This window comes from Centroberyx gerrardi, chromosome 20 (genome assembly GCF_048128805.1).
Source record: "Centroberyx gerrardi isolate f3 chromosome 20, fCenGer3.hap1.cur.20231027, whole genome shotgun sequence".
NCBI lineage: Eukaryota > Metazoa > Chordata > Actinopteri > Beryciformes > Berycidae > Centroberyx > Centroberyx gerrardi.
In genome coordinates this window covers 4,711,438-4,732,689 of record NC_136016.1, presented here as the reverse complement: position 1 = coordinate 4,732,689, position 21,252 = coordinate 4,711,438, and the positions used below count along the sequence as shown (strand labels likewise).

Here is a 21,252-nt window from a genome sequence, read left to right as displayed (position 1 = left end):
AACTCACATATTAGAGTGTTGATTGACTTTTAAAGCTGACACATCATGCTAATTGGCATTCAACCTACTATGACTGGCCTGCTGCCTTTGAAACTGTGATTTAGTTACTTCAAAGTAAAAGTCCTTAATCATGTGTTCCTGCAAATTGATAGGTGAGTAGACTGTCAATATCACACCAAATATGTCCAAATATGAACCTCATTTACTCCAACAGACATCATAACATATTGACATAGGACAATTTCATAGCAGTTCTGATAAACACTCTCCGCTCGCTCGGTCTTGCGATTAAGGGTCCAAGCTGATTGTTTGTGCGATGCCGCACTGCCACCAGCGAGCTGCACCATGGGAATGCAATTCACTATGCATGAATTCATGTATCCATGTTGGATGTGCACGTATACGATAACAATGCTGTCACGGCGGATAAAGGGAGGCCTGAATAGCGCGCAGCTGCAGAGGGAGCGAGAATACATGAATGGTAAAATCAATTAGCATCCGCTGAGACGGTGTGGCGCTAACACAGGGTGAGTTAGGGACGGCTCTCGGAGGCTTGGAAGGCCTCGGAAGAAGCCGGCGATTACGGAGTAAACAGATTATATAGCTCGTCCTCACCGATCACTCTGTGTAGACCGCATTTTCAATTTTCATGTCGGCAAATACATGCAATTGAAACTGAAATGTAATCTTCTCGTTGATTGTTTCTAAATAGCAGTGCAGTTCTATGGTGAAACATCTCAACGAGCCTGCTGGATATGTAGTGTACATGTCAGCATTGCAGCGTCGGTTAAGTACTGTATAGCCTTGCATGGTGTTGTGTTGTGTTGTGTTTGGCCTTGGGAGAGGCAATAAAAGGAAAAACTTTGAATCAGTAAATAAAAAGGAAACAAATTCAATGTTCAGGCATAATATTAAGCCAATTACAGTAAGCAGGGGTAGAAACAGTACACAAATTCTAGGTAAACTTATGAATACACTAATAGCATATTACTCTGGTAGAAGTCCTGCTTTTAAAATCCGGCTCATGCATTATGTATGAGCGTTGAAATATTTGTTATTAAATTTGCTTAGCACTCTATATGATGTATTTCAGTTATTGGGAAGTTTCAGTCCTCATTGCCTTTAATGGCTATGTTAAAGGCGTTTTGGCTGGCTGACTCACTGCAAGTTTTGTGAACTTTTTATATTTTGTTTTTGTACAACCTTACTCATTTTAAAATGTCTATATACTATACTATAATTGTCAAATTAATTATGATACATTGGTCTAATTAGATGATGGTGGAGATGATTGGTAGCCTCTGTCTCACACCAGTGGTATTGTGAGTGCGAGTGTTTCTCAAAATTAATACCACATTTCCCATAAACCTTGTCACAAAGATGTTTGCTTCTTTTTCTCTTTACTGAAGAGGATGAACATGTTGGAAGTGATTTTTCACTCCTTTCACTCCTTCCACCATCTGCCACTTAGATGCCATTTAACCCTCAGTTGCTCCAGTGGCCAGCAGTAGAAGACTGAGTTCTACTGGGCAGCTCCCAGGTGTGAATGTGTATAACAGTGTGAGTATGAAGCAGAGAGTTGCTGGAAAAAAAAAAGAGCAAGAGCGGCCAGTCAATCTTCCCCAGATAAATGAGGGTTTAAAAAAATAGCTTTGGCGTAATTGATTTCAAGCACACTCGCTTCCAGAGGCATTGACTCAAGCATTCCCTTAATTGTATCAAGGAGAAAAGTTTGACTCCGCTGCAGCAGGGTTGATTGAAAGCCCCGCCGCTGCACACACATCTGGACGGGTGTGTCTCATAAGTCAACACGCATACGCACACACGCGAAGATTTGCACATTTTCGATTTGGCTCGGCAGCTGTTCCGCTCCCGCTCCCAAACTCCCCGCGTGGCATCGCCTTATTACGCTCTTATTAATGCAATATCATTAAATGTCCCCCTGAACATCTGAGTGCAGCATTTTTTACACATCTCGTAACATTCATTCCTTTTGGCAGGGCCAGATAGCGGCCAAGTCCGCTGAGATCTACTGCATCTGCGCCGTCGAGAGGCTAAAAAGGATTATTTGTCGGGGTGGCGGAGGAAGGTGGGGGGTGGGGTGGGGGGGTCTGGAGTAGGTGGTGCGGGTGGGGGCGGGTTGAATCATTGGCGGTATTTATTATCTGTCCTCCAGGTTTGGCTCAATCCTGCCTCTCCTAGATCAGGTAGAATAATGGCCTCCATAACCTTGGGCGCTGGCGGCCTCTGAGAACTCTCTCCCTCTCCCTCTCCCCGGCCTTCCTCACCCCCCCCCCCCCCCCCCCCCCCCCCCCCACCGATCACATAGCAAACAGAAAGCACACGTGCGCGCACACACACGCTTTGGGGCAGTATTTCTCTCCACATCAGGGCTACAAGAAGAGCCATCCTGAATTGATTGGGAGATAATGAAGGAGGGCTGGGAGAGAGGGATCAATGCAGCAGGACCCTGTTGAGGAAAACAGAAAACACCGGGCCAGACTGGCTACAAAATCTATCAGGAGCTGGACTTGTTTCTCTGTGTGTGTGTTAGGGTGAAACCGATACAGGCTGATATTGATACTTTTCCCACTTTATTTTTAAATTATGATCATTTTAATGCCAAAAAACACACCCAGAATTACAAGATTCCAATGTCTTCCCCAGGAATATTGTTCTTACAGGGTGGAAAAGCCTCTGAAACAACTTTGAGACCATCATGGGACACTAAAACTCTCCACTGAAATTCATACTAATCAAATTCTTTCAGGTGGGTTAGCAGCTCCTGAAGGCAGGCTGAGGCAGGTTTCATTGCAGACAAATAAAAATGTTTATACTAAAAACATATACGTACACTAGCTGTGGTCAGGGAAGAACCTCCATCATATCAAAGGTGGACGACACTGACTGGCTGATATTTACTAAAAGGCCAGTATCGGCAAACGGATATATCGGTCTTACCCTAGTGGCCGTGTCTGCTGTATGTGTGTGTGTGAATGTGTGTACCCTCATATACGTGCACAAAGAGAACGTTTGGATTAAGCCCATATTGTTAGGCGTGTATCCTCATCAGCACCGGCTGAGGATCGTCGCCTCCTCGTCCCCCGATGACCGCTGATGTGATGCGAAACACCTTGACGGGTCATGGGAACCCTAACGCAGCCTCCTCTCCGCGCGGCTGATAAGCTTCGTCAGGAGAGCGCGTATCAGCACACAGGAATCACGCGCATAATGGGAAGAAAGTCAGATTATAACGCTGCATCCGTATCAAACAGGAGATAATTCCTTTCATGGGATAGGCTCTGGCACGGAAACATTCCCCAGAGATGTGCATTATCCAATGGTAATCTCTTACGGATGCTTTGTGGATGATGCCAGGGAACAAGCCAAAGCTTATTGAGCATGCCTTTGAGGGGCGACTATTGACATATCAACACATTTAATATGGAACGGTACAAAACAGGTACAGATACAGTCAAGTCAGATCCGCGTATAGTGAAGCATTTTCCAAAGTGAACTTTCCAGACACATTTATTGGGCTGATAACATTACTCAAACACAGTGTATGACCATTGTAAACAATAAAACAGAAAAAAAGGCATCAGCTCAGACTGAGAACTGCTCCAGAATTCAAAGTGCGCCAAGCTTTTTAAAATACTCAACTTTTTGTCTTTATCTCTTTTTTTTTTTTTTAAATCCTCTTAATATATCTTTTGAATGATATTCGTTACTTTTCTTTACATATTCATTTTTCAGCAGTATTGATAATTATAATATGTACAAACGAGGCCAAGACACTCTGGTTGCTCTCAGGCTATAGAAAGCCCTATAAATATTTGCTCATCTCCCATGTCGTCTTTAGTTTTTTGAGAATGACAAGGCAAGGCTGCGATCCTTCTCTCTTGGTTTTGCTGTTTGCATGCCTTGTTGGTGATTTTAATGACGGGTCTGCGCCGACCGCTTCATCTTGACCGGCGTGGGGAATGGGGGGGGGGGGGGGGGGGGGGAGAGGGGGCGTGGGGGGGGGCAGTGACATAGTCCTTGGATTTTCCCATTGATAGCAACGTCTTTATGTACAAAGGCTTCAAAGTCCCAACTTAGTCCTACTGGTTAGGAGGCTATCAAATAAATGCTTCCATGATTTTGATTTTTTTCTTTTTTTTTTTTAGTTTGTTTTCAAGATGTTTTTTTCTCCCAAAAAAAGGTATCGGTATCAAAACGTTCCATATAGATATAGTCGTACGGGAGGGGAGGGGCTAGTTAGCATGTGTTAGATCGGGGGGTGGGGGGTGGGGTGGGGGGGTTCAAACAGTTCTCAATGTATGAAAAGAAGAGTCTCTTTGCTCGCCACGCAAAGTCCTTTATTTTGATAATGTTCAGTGTTGTTTTTCTTTATACAATGCCATGAAATAATCTTAGATGAGATGCAGCCTTGATCCCCGTTGCACTTCTCTCCTCTCTCCCTCCTCCCTCGCCTCCTCTCTCTCTCTCTCTCTCTCTCTGCTCCTCTTCTTCCGCTCTCCCCCCTCTCTCCATCTCTGACACTTGTCTCCATGCTCATCCAAGGGAGGCTACTTTAGCAACCACTCGTTCACTGGAAGAGAGGAGAAGGGACAGGAGTGAGAATACTGATTTATAATATGCGCCACTCTCCACAGTTCAGCTAGTATGCGGCCCTGTTCTATGCACGGCACTCACGGCATTATTCGTCCCATATTTCATCCTTTTGCAATAACATACAATTTAAAAAAAAAGGAATGGCACTCTGGTGAATGGACTGAATGCGGATGGGTGTGTGGTGGTGGGAGGAAGGGGTGGGCTTGAATCTGTATGGGACGCAGCAGCCATTATGTGTTTTGAGTGGCAGCCTTGATAACAAATTATACCCAAATAAGGAGGCACCATAAGAATGAGTAAACATTGTAATTTGATAAAAAGGTGCCTCGCAGCAATGTGAAGGGAGGAATTTATTAGACTTTGTCATTATAGTAATATTTCCTTTCTCTGGGTACTGAGAATGAAAAAACAACACACACACACACACACACACACACACGGCATGATCGGCTCCCATCCTCATCAGACCTCCTTGATTTCACATTCAATTACCCTGAAGATCACCTCTGTGTGTGTGTGTGGGGGGTGTGGGGATGGGGGGGTGCTCCCGTTCCTCTTATTTTTGTAAGGTTAACCTTACAAAAGTAACCAATAAGACGTATTTCCCCTTTCTAATGAGATGCACCCCCCCCCCCCTCTGCTTCACCTTGAAGGTATTTACATCTCTAAACAAGTCAAACAAATTAAATACGCAGCTCCGCTTTTGTGTTTTTTCTGGCTTGCTCTCTGGAGGTAAGAGGGGTGCACTTGTGTGTGTGCGTGTGTGTGTGTGTGTGAGTGAGTGCACGTGCACACATATCTTGCAAGCGTGAGTGAGAGTGTATGTGTGCTTTCTCTTTTGTGTGTATGTGCAATGAAAGAGTCTCTGCAGAGGTCGGTGCGACTGTGTGTGTGTGTGTGTGTGTGTGTGTGTGTGCAACATGCATCTGAGCCTTTGTGCGTGTTTGTTTGACTATGAGGAGGGTTTGAGGTGGGTGGGGAGAGTTTAAATCTCCCAACAACTGCTGCACAGAATAAGAATTTCATCTCGGAGGCGAGTAGAGCAGAGCAGAAAGAGAGAGAGAGAGAGAGAGAGAGAGAGAGAGGGAGAGAGAGAGAGAGAGAGAATCCGCGTGTCTGTCGGCTACAGTACAGTAAATCCTGAAAAAAAAAAAAAATACAATGAATAATAGGGAAGGGGGTTACCTCTTGCCCTCAACGTATTTACGCTTCAGGGGTAAAATTCAACATTTTGTGCAGCAGTTGCCCAGATATATTGGCTGAAACAGAGAAGAGGAGATGGTAAACAGACATGATACCCCTCCCCTCCCCTCACTCCCCCTCCCCTCCCTCTCTTAGCTGTGACAAGCCAGTTCCCAGCCTCTCAACGGCCAGATCTGTCAGTCCGTCAGGGCCAAACAAGTGTTACCGTCTGTCCAGCCGTCTGACTAGTACATGAATCTGCAGTCAACAATTGGGGCACTACCTCAGCCCTTGGCGAGTCCAAATTTGACCTTATAGTTAGTATATCATTATAATGGAGAGCCAAGATTAAGCAAAAATACCTAGGAATCTATTTGGAAGCTATATCTAAAGAAAGAAAATCATATCAAGGGCACATTCAGGATCAATGTTCCCTCTAAGCTGATAGTTTGGTGACTTACATCTAATAATTTATCACATTGACCAAAAAATCATATCTTGTCAGTTGCTTGTCAGAAGTTTAGTGGGATATAAGTTTTGGTGGCAAATGATATTAGATGCAGTGACATTGCCATAGCTTAGGGCTTAGTGAATTGATGCCCCTACTATGAATTCAGGCGGGACCTTGCCTCGCAATGCACTTTTAACTAAAAATAAACTTGAATCTGAGGAACCCTCCACAGCTATGGGGTAACAGAGGTGATAAAGCTGCAGAAGACAGGGAAAAGACTTCCGACTATAAGACAGAAAGCACTAGCTTGCTACGAGCGATATGGTGTTGCGTGATGAAACACAGATGTACTGTAACCTCAATACACCGATGATGCTGTTCTTTATTCCAATAATCTATAAATATAGAGAGACAGATAACATGATACCAGGGGGAATTAAGCGTGAGCGTTTACCTCGGTATTGGAGCTTCTGAGCCCTGTTGTTGGGGCAGTCTTTGCCCTGCATGCTGAAGTTGATGTTGGTGCGGATACAACGGTTGTTAAGCGGCTGGACCGGGCGAACATTATCGCTCATACTCAGGAAGATCTGAGACGGCTGGTTCTGGCTCAGCAGCCGTAAGGAGTGCATCTTGGATGGAGACAGACAGAGAGAGAGAGAGGGGGAGAAAGGACGGCAATGAGGAAAAGCTGGCAGAAGAAACATGGAAATGAAAGGCAGGCATTTTGATCCGCTGCATTATTTTCCAGGCAGGACTGTATCGAGGATTAGACAAAAGGAAAGCTGAGAAAGTTTTGGAGTAAAAGCCTGACATGTTTCACAGACAGAACAATAGTCAGGCGCTGCAGGAGAGAAAATCCTCGGCTGAGACAGACAATCCCTGGGGAATTTGCCTGTTACGTTTCAGTCGTGGGTTTGGCGGCTGACACTCACCTGCATCCTTGTGATGTACACTGGCTTGTTCATCAGGATCCACGTGGCCGTCTCAAAGCACGGCGGGATGGTCATCGATCCATCGTATGTGATAAAACTATGTGTCTCGGGGTAAATCTCCTCTATGTTCAGGCCGGTCAATAGGTACGCATCATCTGGAGGAAGAGAATCGATATGGACAGATTAGAAAAAAGGCAAAAGGGATATTCAATGATTCGACAGAGCATAGTTTACTTTAGCAGCCGTATCCCGAGTTCGCATTAAAGGACTACACCAACTTTTTGGCTGTTTGGCCCATTGGTCTCCTTATCTAATATGTGACGAGAGGATTGGTACCAAAATCATCTCTGTATCTCCAGTACATAGCTCTGTCCGGTAAGCATGCTGATGGTAATGCTAATGCTAATCGTAGACGACTAGCATTATCCTAAAAATGAGGAAATGATAACTTGTAGCAGCTGTTGGTTAAATATGATTTTTCATTCATTCTAACTATATACACATGTGGCTGTGGTTGAATGATTGTTATCTAACACGGAACTGTCAGTATGTGCCGTGATGCATGGAGTGGGGATTGTGGAGGCGGCCACATCCTCTATAGATGTCAGGGACTGGCTGGTTAATGGCCCTCCTCCCACAGCCAAACTGTCCCTGCGATTCGCCGCCAACTTCTGTCTGACTCTTTGTCTAATATCATTAAACCGTTTCCTACAGTGGGCAACGGACCAGAGGAACACATTAACCAAACGTCTTATCTCTTTCCAAGGTAATAAGGTGCCATATATTTGCTCGTAGTGATTCTGCACCTCCCACACAAGGACATCAGCTTCCTCTTGGGAGAAGCTTTTGCGGTGACTGTTCCACCACGAAATTGCGCCGTGCCGAAAAGGAAAGAGGTAATTTGATCGGTCATGATGACGCTAGCTCCTACCCACACCTAATAATAATGTATTCCTTCTTATCCCGCCCTGTTTCCAACTGCACCGCTGGCCACGGAAATACCAAACATCAGTCGCCATGCCCTGTGCACTTGCGCCATGCGCCGTTGACTGCGCTTTGCGCCACTGATTCACAAAAATAGAGCCCTTTGCTGTCAGAAGTTATTAATCTACAGGCCATAGAATAAAAACAATTGCTAAAATATTTATTCTCACACTTTGGATAACGCTAGTCGCCTACAATTACTTAACATACTGTATGCTAAAGCGTTAGCATGTGCACCGGACGGAGCTATCTACCAGAAGCACAGAGATGGATTTTGGTGCCAATCCTCTTGTCACATACTGGGCAAGGTGACCAATTGGCCAAAATACCAAAAAGTCGGTATAATCCTTTAAAGCTGCAGGTTTATTGAAAGTATCGTCCTCTTAGTGTGCGGGCCATGAATGTCCCCCACTATGAAACTCATGCGTTGTGTCCATCCCTTATACCAGCTTTTTGCCCGCTCCTTATTTCACATATCATTTACTGTTGTGCGAATGACAGGCTGTTGGTGTTGCAACACAAAACCCCTTTTATCCAAACTGTCTCCTCTGTCAGAATGGTAATTAGAGAGACTGCATTTCTCTCCCTCTTCACACTCCAGTAGCACACTCTCAATAACTTGTCATCTGTTTGGGCCTCCGTTGACAAATGGATGGCGACCCACTCTGCCTATTGTGATGAGGTCGCCGTGGCGGTCTGCCACTCCACCTTCAATGCTAATTCAAACTGCCACTGTGCTCGCATCAGTATTCAACACTGCATCTTGTGAACGCTACACTGCAAAAGAATATCAGTTTGCCAAAAAAAAAAAAAAACCCCCAACAAACTAGTGAGTAAGATACCCTTAAGGTGAGAAAAACACCAAAACAAATCCTTAAAATTCTCTGGGCATCAATCATCTGTAGATTCTATTAACACCACTCCCCCTACAAAGTGTGTAGCTGAAGAGCAGCTCTATCACTGATCTTTGATAGCCCGGCTGACATAAATAATTCTGTTTGGATGGTGTGTGTGTGCTTTGCGTTTGCATGTGGGTATGTGTAGATGAGCTTGAAAAATACATGTGCTGGGCCAGCATTGCTGGCTGCGAGAGGGATATGCCTGAGGACTCATAAGCATGAGGGGGCGGTGTGTGAATGTGTGTGTGTGTGTGCGAGAGAGTCAGTGTGTGTGAGAGAGTGTATCTGAGGGAGTTTTGACAGCTGTCAGAGTCCATGCTCCTCTCCAGCCCCTCCAGCAGGACCCTGAGGACCCCCCCCCACCATCCCCTCCCCCGCGCTCATGCTCCGTCCGGCGCCTCTGAGACTCCTCCCAGCCACAAGGGGTCACTGTGTTTATCCAGCCACTCATTCGCTCCCCCCCATTAATCCAATTATTGGTCTCCTTTTTTCAAGCTGGCCCTGGGCGATCTCCACGCTGATGCTGCCTCTCCAATACGACAGGCTGGCAGTCTCCGCCAGAGGGGAGGCTCTGGAGAGGAGCTGTCGACTGCTGCCTAACACGCCGCCTCCCCAACAGCCTCCTCCCCTCGCCAAAGGATCCCGTGCGAACGCCTTGCCATTCCCGTTCCGCGGGCCTCCATTACCATATTGAAATGAATTGATCTCTGCAGCGCATTTAGAGATGGTTTATCCCACAAAAAGGAAACCGATCATGGGGAAAACAACAAACAGCTGGTGTTTCAAACCCATTAGCAGAGATGTTTAGACATCCACTTTATCTAGGGGAGATCTAAGGAGGCGGGAATTGCCACTTACTTTTATATGTTATTCTTGTGATGGTGTCTCTGTTCAGCATTCGATTCAGGAATGAGTTTGATGTCTCGGCAATCTGGATTGAAAGAGAGGGAGAGAGAAGGAGAAAGAGAGGGGTCAAATCAAGAGCACAAAAGCATAATGAATAGAGAGCACATCAAAATTAAATAAAATCAAGTGTACTCTGTACTTTAAAGTAATAATCTGCTGCATTTTTATATCAATAACAATCCCGTTTTGCTACTCACTGCTAATCACTGATTGATATAACACAAGAGTAATTAAACCTCTAGCCATTTCATGAAAGCATTTACATTTGCTGTTCCAAACACTCGGTGTCGGGTAGGTTTTTCCTGGGAAGTGATGCATTTTACATTTCCTGCAGGCAGCAACAGCAGTTTGTTTGCAATAAACAAAAGAAGAACTGGGTAGTTAGCATGAGCAGTGATAGCCACCATGGCTGAACAGACAAAGAAAAGAGCTCCACCTACAGAAACTCAAACTGCATCAACAGAAAATCCAAGGAGAAAGACGTCACAGTACTGGACACACTGTTTGATTGACAGGTGATCTCTGTGGAAGTGCAGTGCAGAAACACCGCACCACAAAGACAGAGGGGAATTGGCATCCCATTTTAAAAGGGGGATGCCAACTAGGGATTCATATCCTTCACACAAACTTTTCAGAAAGGTCCCAGTGGACATCAGTGCGGGACGTGGAGAAAGGGAGCTACAAGGTGACTTTATAGGTGAACATGGGGCATAGGAGAAGCTGTCTTCAGACATTAAATAGCCAGCCTGAAGACCACAGAGACTCCTGCCAAAATCTATTGAAACTTGCCACTTAGCGGCACTACCCCACAGCACAATGTACCGTATTAACCACTCCACTGAAAGCTGCAGAGACGCTTTTAAATCCCAGCTCCACTGTTCGTCTGCCTGTCCTACTCGGCTGTTAAGCGAAGACCAAGAAGCCTGGAGCGCCCCCCACCCCCCAAAAAATCTGAGACTTATGCTCAGTACTATCTGAAGGAAGCACCTCACACTTCACGCCCTCCTCCGACTCCTTCCTGCCTTCTTCTCCACTCCATCTATCTCTCGCTCATCCTCGGCGGACTCCTCGCGAGCTCTAATTGTCAAGATGTCTTTGGGGCGAAGTGATTAAAAAGAGATGTGAGTCCCCTCTTCCCACCCCACCCCGCACACACACTGCAACTGAAATTACTTAGTCTTTGACCTGTTCCCTGTTCTCTCCAGGCAGGCATTATGCCTTTACCAGCCACTCACACCCACTATTTCTCCTACTCTCACTCTCTGGGATTCGCTTTCGCCGTTTTCTTGGAAAAGCACCTGAGGGGGTTTCAGTCGTTTCCCTTTTTTTCCAGAAACCAATTAGAGAAATGTTCTCATGTGGTAGGCGTGTGAGGACAGAAGAGCACAGAGACCATATGGCTGAATGTCAATCTGACATATTATAAGATAATCATGTACCATATTTTTTATGGCTGTCAGTCATATGTCACATCAATTGAGACCACACAGAGAACGACAGTGAGTGAAATGGCCTTCTCCGCTTTGTCCCGCATTCACTGTGATGCCAACTCGCTCCATTGTGCGTCTGGTTTCCGTAGTGGCCCCCGCGTAGTTGCGGTCGCCCACTGCTGTCCCTAATGGCGCCTCTTGCCACTGTAGCTAGTGGGGGAGGGGGAGGGGGGGGCTTCCTGGCATTCTGAGTCACCACAATGGGATCGCAGTGTGTGGCGATACGAAAAAGGCCTTGGAAAGTGTGAGTCACGGAGCAGCGAGGAAAAAAAGCTTGCGTTCTGTTGAGAGATGTGGCTAATTACCACCTGTCTGTTCAGCGCTACTACTGATGACAGTGACCTGGTAAAACAAGCCTAAGACGGCGGGAGTGGAGAGTCATTAGCGGAAACCAGTTGGAGCGGAGCTGGTAGGTGGGTGAGGGGGTGGTGTGTGTGTGTGTGATTTTACTTTGGCTGGTTTTGGCATGCGGGCATTATCAAAATGATCTTCCTCTGTACTGCACCATTTCCTGAATGAGCGAAGCGACAGTACATCTCACAGTACATCTACAGTAATCATCTGAAAAGCTCAACAAAGTACCAGAAATTGGTTCAGAAGACCTTTTTAGAATCCTTTTGGAAAAGTTCTATATAGCACCATCATGCTCAAATGGTTCTACATACAGTAGGAGCTTTATGGTGCTGTAAGGAACCATTTAAAAAAAAAATTATGAAATGCTACAAATTAGAAGCATTAAACATCCACCCCAGATTATTCATTCTGATTTAGGCAACTTTGCATGTTGGCGGCCCCAAATGGCAGCGCAAGGTAATTGTTTGAATTCTGAAGACTTCAGTACCTAAAAATCACTTGACATGACATCGGTAAACTGCGCACTCCTCGACCCTAAATGTCGTCTTCATGAGTGGCTGTTGGGAGAGGAGATGGTGAAGAGGTTCAGCCATCTTTGGTAACTCCAATTTCAGAGATATTTTTATATTTTGCTTTTAAGTTTTGATTCATCAATGCCTGTGACCATACCAGATACCAGAATTCTATGTTGTCTCAGGTAGGGGGGGTGGGACTCTCTTCTCTGTTGCAGCCCCACTTCATGATATAAGGCTGGTATATTTTAAATACAAATCTTGCTTAGTGCAGCTTTAACAAACAGGAAGGTACTTTGAGTCATTATGGCTGTATAGAACCACTACTCACACCAAAGAACCATTGAAGAACTCTTCAACAACATACGCAACTTTAAGATGTGTACAATAAACACCTTTCTAAATCGCCATACAGAGGCAATATCATTATCATGTGGACTGTCATTCTCATGGAAACAAAAATCTTCTGTTTGGTAGCAGCAGCCTAGTAAAACCACCACTCTTGTTTTCAGAGAGCTGTGATTCACCGGGCCTGTGATTCACCAGCGAGGAGGTGAGTGCTTGCACAGGACCATTTCCTCAAGCCGTCATGTACGCCTACCGCACCCGCAGCACTCCACTTCCGAAAAAGCCCGGCTCCTCTCTCGTATCTCCTCCCCCACACTCTCCTCCTGGTGGTTGGGAAGAGAGGAGGAGGGAAGGGGGGGAGCGAGCTTTGACCTGGGTCAGCGTCTCCTCTGTCTCCTCAAGACTCGCTGACAGTCCCATTGACATTGGGGAGCTAATTAGCAGTTAGCGGCTGAACTTTCTCTGCCTTGGTACACACAGTGCCGGGGACGTTCGCCGCCTCTCTGATCTCGGAGCCTCTCGTTCGAGATGGAGCCCTCTCATACACAACAAAGAGACGGGGGACCGCCGCCGCCACCTGACACTCCTGCGCCGCGCTGACACAAAGCCGCGGAGCACATTGTTTCACTCTTGCCGGGATAATTGGATCGCTAATTGTTTGTGAGCCGCGAGTTCTGGAGTCGTACATTTAGAAGATTTCAGGCACAGAGACAGAGAGAGAGACAGCGAGAGAGGGAGTGTAGGGTGAGCGGCAGCACTGTGACCCTCAAGTTAAAGGATAATTTAGACCCTGACACAAAGGTTTCTCTTTAACCAATATGTGGCTACGAGACGCCAACACAAACAGTCAGACAATTAATTGGCACTGTGTGGTAGAGACCTAGAGCTAGAGAGGCTGTACTTTACACCAGAGTTTCCCCTACCAATGAATAGGTGGAGGGGTTAAAGAGCTGCCCAACCACCTATTTTCATTAGTACTGGTTCAATGGAGAGTTTTAGTGTCCCATGATGGTCTAAATGCTGTTTCAGAGGCTTTTCCACCCTGACAAGAATAACATTTGGGGGGGAAACGCTGCTCTGCACATCTGTGACTATGACAATGTTGCTACACTGGAACAACTGGATTTGATATACAATACATCTTGTCTGCACTGTACAATATGCGAGGTCTTGTTTCATTTTGTCCTACACTTAGTGTTTTGACGGTGCATTGTGTAACTGCCTTTCAGTGTGTCAACACCGATTAACCGGGTCAAGTTCCTGCTGCAGCCGCTGTACTTGGCAAATTAATGTGTGATTCTGACTCTGATTCAGCACTAATACAGTAGGAATGTGGAAAACTCTTCTGATGGATTCTGTACATACAACACAGTCTATAGTCCATTACGAAATGTGCAATCGTATCAGCTGCTGGATCATGACACCTCAGCACAATTTCCCATCATGTAAGATGTAAATACAACATTATCACTGGTAGTTGCTGAACTTATATGCATTAAAAAATGAATGGGACTTACCTTCATAAATATGGACACTATCACCAGTCCGTTAGGGCTTTTAGCTGCCTCCGTATAATTTGTGTACAGCTCGTGATTGTAGTGGATCAGCTGAACCTGGAACATACAGAAAGACCAATTACTAAATCTACTGCATTAACAGGAAATCACATTTTAGGACAAAATACCAAACGATTTTGCGATTTGCAAGTTTTGATTTGCGCAATCTCGATATATCTGACAGATATACTCGTCAACATCGGGCGAGAGCAGGATTTAAGTATTTAATGTATGTACTTTAGTGAGACAGTAGGTCGATCTCCACAAAGAGTACAAAATACTGGAAACACCTCTCTTAAACCGAATTGTACTCCCCTTTGCACAATCTATGCCTCAGTTGCCTCGAGGCATAAAAAAAACCCTCCTTTCGCCCATCTCCTCCCCTTCCTCCACATCTCCACCTCTCGACTGAAGTTGATTTAAAGGGGGGAAAATCGATAAGGGATCAAAACGGTCTCATGGATTCACCTAGGCAGTCAATTTCATGGAAAGAGCTGTGTGTGTGTTCCTAATATTTTTTTTTTCTCCCGGCGTAGATGTGGATAGAAGTAATAAGAGAATTGGAATCCGAGGCCGGGGCTGAGGGGGAAAAGCGCTACACCGTCTCCCGGCATGAGGTTAATGTTGAACTGACACAGATGGTTCATCCGCTCCAGCTGTTCAATATTCCTGCCTTTTAATGATGTTTTGACGTGGGCAGGCCGCGCCGCTCGACTTGGTAAAATGGAAACTGCTGAAGGAGGGGCCCACCGTGTTCAAGGCCTATTCCAACAGAAGCGGATGAAAAGTCCACAGCCGCTAAAGTTGTATTAAAAAAGGAAAACAAAAAATATCTGGGTCGGTTTTTTGTTTCACTCCATAGTTGTTGTTGCTGCTGTTTTTTTAGGTCATTTCTGGTACTGGTAATATGAGTATTAAGCAGATTCCCTTGGACTTATTTTTCAATTCTGTGTGCTTGCAGTACTGTTGCTTGAATAATTATGTTGTAAAAATGATAGCCTGCCCCTCCTCAGTACCCAAACCAGGAGACGCTAAAGCCATACCATGTTTAAGCCTGTAGCCCTGCTGTATTTTAGTAGTATTATACTTGAGCTGCTATGATTATAAAAGCAGTAAAGCACAATAACCCCCCCCCCCCCCCCCCCCCCCCCCCGACTTATTTCAAGCATTTCAGATTTTTCCCAAGGCTCTCGGTCTTTCTCTCTCCACCTCCATAAACTTCGCATCCTTGTTCGCTGGCAAAGGGCTTGGCACATACTGTACCGGCGGATATAAATAAACAAATGTAAGAGGAGAGCAATTATGAAGTGCTCGATCGGGGGAAGCGCAGAGCGACAGAACGTCTATAAATGCAATCAAGGCGGGAGAGGAAGTGATTAGGGCCCGCGTTGATCTGATTAGATTTTTTTTTTTTTTTTTTAGGCGAGAACGGTGGAGGCAGCCAAAAGAACTCATCCGCGCTCCCTCAACGGCAAGTTGCAGAAAGTTTGCCGGTGCCGGGCAATAAAAGGCCAGTGTGGGCTATAATAAAATGGGAATGGCGGCCAATTGCGATGGAGAAGTGAAATGGAGAGCGATGGAGAGCAAAAGGCAAAGAGACAGAGAATATGGTGAGCGAGTAATGAGACAGAAACTAACAGTTTACAAAAGAGACAAAGAACTGCTACTGAACCTGCAGCACTACATCATTTATCACTAAGATTAAACCGATATGAGCTTTTGAAGGCCAGTGCAGAGATTTTTTGATTGGCGATATTTTGTGTTGACGTTGAGTATCTTTAAATTTGACCATTTTCACCACCATTTTCGCCAATAAATCCCAAGTATTCAGTGTTTCCCACAGAATTCTATTCTTCTCAGGGTGTCCTTATTATTTTTTGGCATGAAAATGGTCTTAATGATATTGAACCCTTGGCACAAACGTTGGTATTGGCCTTCAGAAGCCCGTATCAGTCGAAGCCGTAGTGTAGTGAATTGAAACAACGGCGGATTGAGTGTGAAGGGTCAGTATTGCGTGGCTGGGCTGCGTGCTCTCTGGAGTGGGGTGTGTGTGTGTGTGTGTGTGTGTGTGTTGGGGGGGTGGGGGGGTCATGACAGCCTCTTTATTGCGTGATGGGTTGCCCGGCCCCGGGGTAGGGAAATATGAAGACAGCAAGTCGATAGCGGGGAAGAGAGGTGTACGGCGCTAACAGGAGGAGGAGGGTGGGGTGTGTGTGTTTGTGGGTGTGCGTGTGTGTGCGTGTGTGTGTGTGTGTGTGTGTGTGTGTGTGTGGGGGGGGGGGGTTAAAAGCGCTGGGCTGGAACTGGCTCTCTCCATCACAACGTCCCTTCCCATTCACCCTCCCTCCTGCAGATGAACTGGAGTGTGTGTCCATAAAACTAACAAACAGACAGGCACTGCTGCCACACACACCGATCACACTGATTACACACAGGCATCTACCTACATACTCTACCTATGTATATATGTATGTATGTATGTGTATGCATGTATGTATGTATGTATGTATGATGTATCTATCTCTCTATCTACCTACCCTTCCTAATGCACTGCATCATGCTCTATTGGTAATTGAACATAATCACGAAAACCGGTTGCTCTGCCAGTTTCAATGCAAAATTCCCTCTCTGTCTCTCAGTGTTGGTTGCCTCCTTCCCCATTTATTTTGGCGCGCCTCTGTTCTCCCTAACAAGCCGTGTAGCGATGTTCTGATGTGATTTTAATGACGAGATCCCACCTAAATGAGGACGCCGCGGTGGCAGACGTGGGCGAAATGTGTCGTTTAACTGCGATTACTGATAATTAGAAGATGGAAAAAAATGAAACAGAACAAGCCTCGCCATCAAAAGCCACGCTCGCGATAATCTGCCGCGGCGATATTAGCCCAATGTGATTTTCCGTGTGTGTGACCGCCTGTGAAAAGAGGAGACGGGAGGTGCGCGGCGGTGATTGACGGGGGGGGGGTTTAAAGTGCTTGGAACGGCTGCCTATAGCGAATCCTTCTCCGACGCTTGACGAGATTTGTATTAAATATAGCCGCGTATCTTCTCTTCACCAACAAGCATTAGTGTCTCCTCATGGAACGTCTCCGGTTGGTAAGGGCTAACTCTCAGCTGAATTTATTAGGTGTAATCCTCGCTTAATCTTCTTAACGCTCGTATTATGTGGAACGCACAATCTTAATCATTGAGTTTTTTTTGTCCGTCGTGATGCGATTTCATCAGATCATGTAAATAATGGATGCTTACTAATAAGGGAATCGTGTGCGATCAGGTCAGAGGGATCAATTGCTAATTTCGTTCCACTTCTCAGGTGAAGGGAAAAGCAGCTTAATTGTATTTGCCTATAATGAAAAAGATTTTCTAAACTATAGATAGACGCTAATGGAAAGTAGAAAGTAATACGATATGGTTGTATGGTAAACCATTAGTCTGGGTTTCAATGGAGAGTTTTAGTGTCCCATGATGAGGCTTTTACACCCTGACAAGCATACAATTCTGGGGGAAACACTGAATATTTGTCATTTTTTGGCATTAAAATGGTCAAATTGAAAGATTTTGAATATTGGTGCGAAATATCGTCTATCGTCGGCTTCAATCCAAAACTATTACTGCAAAAACTTAAGTTATTTTGTCTTGTATCCAGACTTCAAGCTTATTTTAGGATTTATTTTTGTGAAATCACCTTACTGCACTGGCAGATAATTTTACCAGTTTCAACAAATTTGACTTTTTTTCCAGTATAATGTGTTACGGCCGTGGCCGTACCCCCAGAAGATTCCCTAGTGTTTCCTTGTGTTTCCCCTTCCCTGTGTTCCCAGTGCTCCCCTGTCTGTCTCTCTCTCTGTCTATGTTTTGTTTGTGTGTGTATTGGCGTGGGCGTGGTCTCCCTTCCTTGTTCTCCTGGCTCCCGGCTCTGCTCATCCTGCACACCTGTCTGCAATCGGCTCATCACCTCTCCCAGTCTGCTCACCTGCCTCTCATCAGCTCATCTGCCTGCAGTATATTTACCCCGGCTCTTCAACCATTCTTCGCCAGATTGTTGTTTCAACCTCAGTGGTAGTTATGCTTCAAGGCCAATCTAGTTAGAACTCCTAGTGACTTTGTCTCTTCGTGTTTCCTGTGACTAATCAGCCTCTCTTGTGTCCCAGGATCATCACCCGCCTGCCTGTCTTCCTGCTAGTCTCCCTGCCTGCCTGCCAGCAACCTCCTAGCCTCCAAGCTACCCCTGCCTGCCACGCTCCCCCTCATCCCACGCTCACGCCAAGCCCCGCTCCTCCCTACCATCACTCACCCCTGCTGCCACCGGATTCCCATTCCCTGCCATCAGTCCCTCATCCAGATCTTCCCTTACAATAAAGCCTTTTCGGTAACACTTTCTATGACGCCCATGTCTATAATGCATTATAAACATACTTATAATGTGTTATAATCTGCTTATAGCACTGTATAATTATAGTTATAATCACTCACAAATATTCATAATGATTTATAACAATAATCATAACACATTATAAAGCATTTTATAATGACTTATAAGGTCAAGTATCATAATACTTCATAATTGCTGGTCACTCACTGACATTTTTTTCGCAAGGATCATAGTGCATTATAAGTATGTTTATAATGCATTATAGACATGGGCGTCATAGAGATGCACGTCCAGACGAACTGTGAAGCCAGTAGTTCACCTGAGCTATGATGAGCCCGGAAATCCTTTGAACCGGCCGTTCACTATCCAACACCATGGGATGGTCATTCAGTTCAGTCTGAACTCAAAACCTGGAGATGACCCTGAAACAGCCTCACACCCCCAGTCTTCAACCTTTTGCTGTAACTGTGGACATCTAGACAATTAGAAGGGGGAGGGTGTAGCCCAGGGTGAATTTTAGTTAGTTTATATAAAAAAATAAGTTATATATATAGTTATAAAATAATTCTAAATTGGGTTGAAATTAAATTGGTTTTGCATGTGTGTAGTACAGCCTACCACACTGATTGCCAAACGGGTAGATATTTGATATCCATTGGTGGTTAAATTGCTTCCAATCAGAATTTAAGAGAGGCGGGACTTAGGCGCTGACTGCAAAAACTAGGTAGAGCGCAGGGGAGAACATGGAAGCAGCAGAGAAAGGACTATCTGTCCTGAAAACACCATCATAATATTCCTAACTGGGTTGATGACATGTTAGACCTGTGTGAATGCTGTTAAGGTAAAGCATGACTTTATTATTTTAATTTTTAATTTAATTTTTAATTTTATTATTTTTATATTTCACATCTTGCTAGTTGCATAACTAAAGGCAATTGGTTTGCATTTAAAGTATCTGGTGTTGAGTTTTATACAGTCACATATTTCAAAGGGGGACATTGAGTTCAGGTTAATTGTAGTAATTGAAATTCTTAGTAGATATTGTTTAAATTCTTTAAACACTACTAAGTGGAGGCACCGCCATTTATTAATTCAGAGAGATTTACTTATTTAATTTATTGTCAAATTGGAGTACTCAATTTCTGTTATGACCCGTTAAATAAATAAATTAATTTTACGTTTTGTGTGTTGTTCTTGCATAGATTTCATGATATTTTTTTCACTTTACTTAAAGCAAACAATGACCACTTATAGTGACTTATAACCAGCTTGTAATGTATTATATCTGCCTATACCTCAGGAATTTCATTACTTTACTTAAAGCACCCAATGACCACTTAGAGTAACTTATAATCACATTATAATGCATTATAACAGTGATTATAATGCATTATAAAATGATTATAATGTATTACAACTATGAGAATTATAATACACTATGATCCTTGCAAAAAAATGTCAGTGAGTGACCAGCAATTATGAAGTATTATGATACTTGAACTTATAAGTCATTATAAAATGCTTTATGTGTTATGATTATTGTTATAAAGCATTATGAATATTTATGAGTGCTTATAACTATAATTACAAAGTGCTATAAGCAGATTATAACGCATTATAAGTATGTTTATAATGCATTATAGACATGGGCGTCATAGAAAGTGTTACCACCTTTTCCTTACCAACACCACCCTGTCTTGCGTTTGTGTCCCACCTGTGTTCATAACAATAATGTAACTTGTTTCAGGACATTTACTTGTTAAAAGTGAAATTGTCTTGGAGATTGGAGTTTCTTGTGATGATTTCTGGAAAGAAGTCATATTGGCATGAATCAAGTGAAATGTACTGAAACCAGCAAGATTATCTGCCAGTGCAGTGAGATAATTTGACAAAAAATATCATGAAATAAACTTGTCATTTTTTACAGTGATCAGTATCAGCCTTCAAAAATCCCATATCAGTCGAACCCTAGTCAACACTAGATCAAATTAAGATTGTCAGGTAAAACCCTAATGTTCCTGCTTTCTGACCATTTAAATAAAAAAAATATAATTGTAAAAAACTGTTGTGACATTATTCTAACCTCAAGCCTTTTTTTTTTATCCAGAGAAAATAGGATGACAGGGTGTTCTTGGCTGGCTGTTCTTTGATTATATAAAAAACACGAGCCAACCTAGCGGAGGAATAATATTTGGAATATTTTAGCACTTATTAAAAGACCAAGGTGTTTCATTTTCAGATTGGGCTGTGAATCAGCTCCAGGGGAGCAGAGCTGAACACACCACACACCCCGCATAAATTAACCCCAAGGTGTTGGAATGCCTTGAATGGCAGCAGCTAGCCAACACACACACACACACCCCGACAACATCAGTCTCACACATACACACACACACACACACACATAAGCGTGCGCACCATAGATTCAGGTGGGAAAGCAGACGGGTGGGTGCATAGACAAGCATGCATTTATGTAACACACACACACACACACACACACACACACACCATGCATTCATGTGGGAAGGTACCCAGGTGGACACAAAGTGTGCATGCATGTACACACACACACACACACACACACACGCATATAAATGCAAAATGGAAGGCAGGAAGGGAAAAAAAAAAGCAAGATGAGTTAGAAGATGG

At 44.4% G+C, this 21,252-nt stretch overlaps 1 protein-coding gene across 1 annotated transcript in view; it reads right to left on the bottom strand.

Moving 5' to 3' along the window:
• Positions 1 to 4,432: 4,432 nt before the first annotated feature.
• ca10a (carbonic anhydrase Xa) overlaps positions 4,433 to 21,252 on the bottom strand; it is a 161,586-nt gene continuing 144,766 nt past the window's right edge. Inside the window, exons 5-9 of the mRNA XM_071922925.2 lie at positions 14,193 to 14,288; positions 9,924 to 9,996; positions 7,183 to 7,337; positions 6,705 to 6,879; positions 4,433 to 4,594 (exon numbers count right to left, since the gene is read on the bottom strand). Coding sequence (XP_071779026.1) covers positions 4,572 to 4,594; positions 6,705 to 6,879; positions 7,183 to 7,337; positions 9,924 to 9,996; positions 14,193 to 14,288 — 522 coding nt within the window. The 3' untranslated portion in view covers positions 4,433 to 4,571. The remainder of the gene's footprint in view (positions 4,595 to 6,704; positions 6,880 to 7,182; positions 7,338 to 9,923; positions 9,997 to 14,192; positions 14,289 to 21,252) is intronic.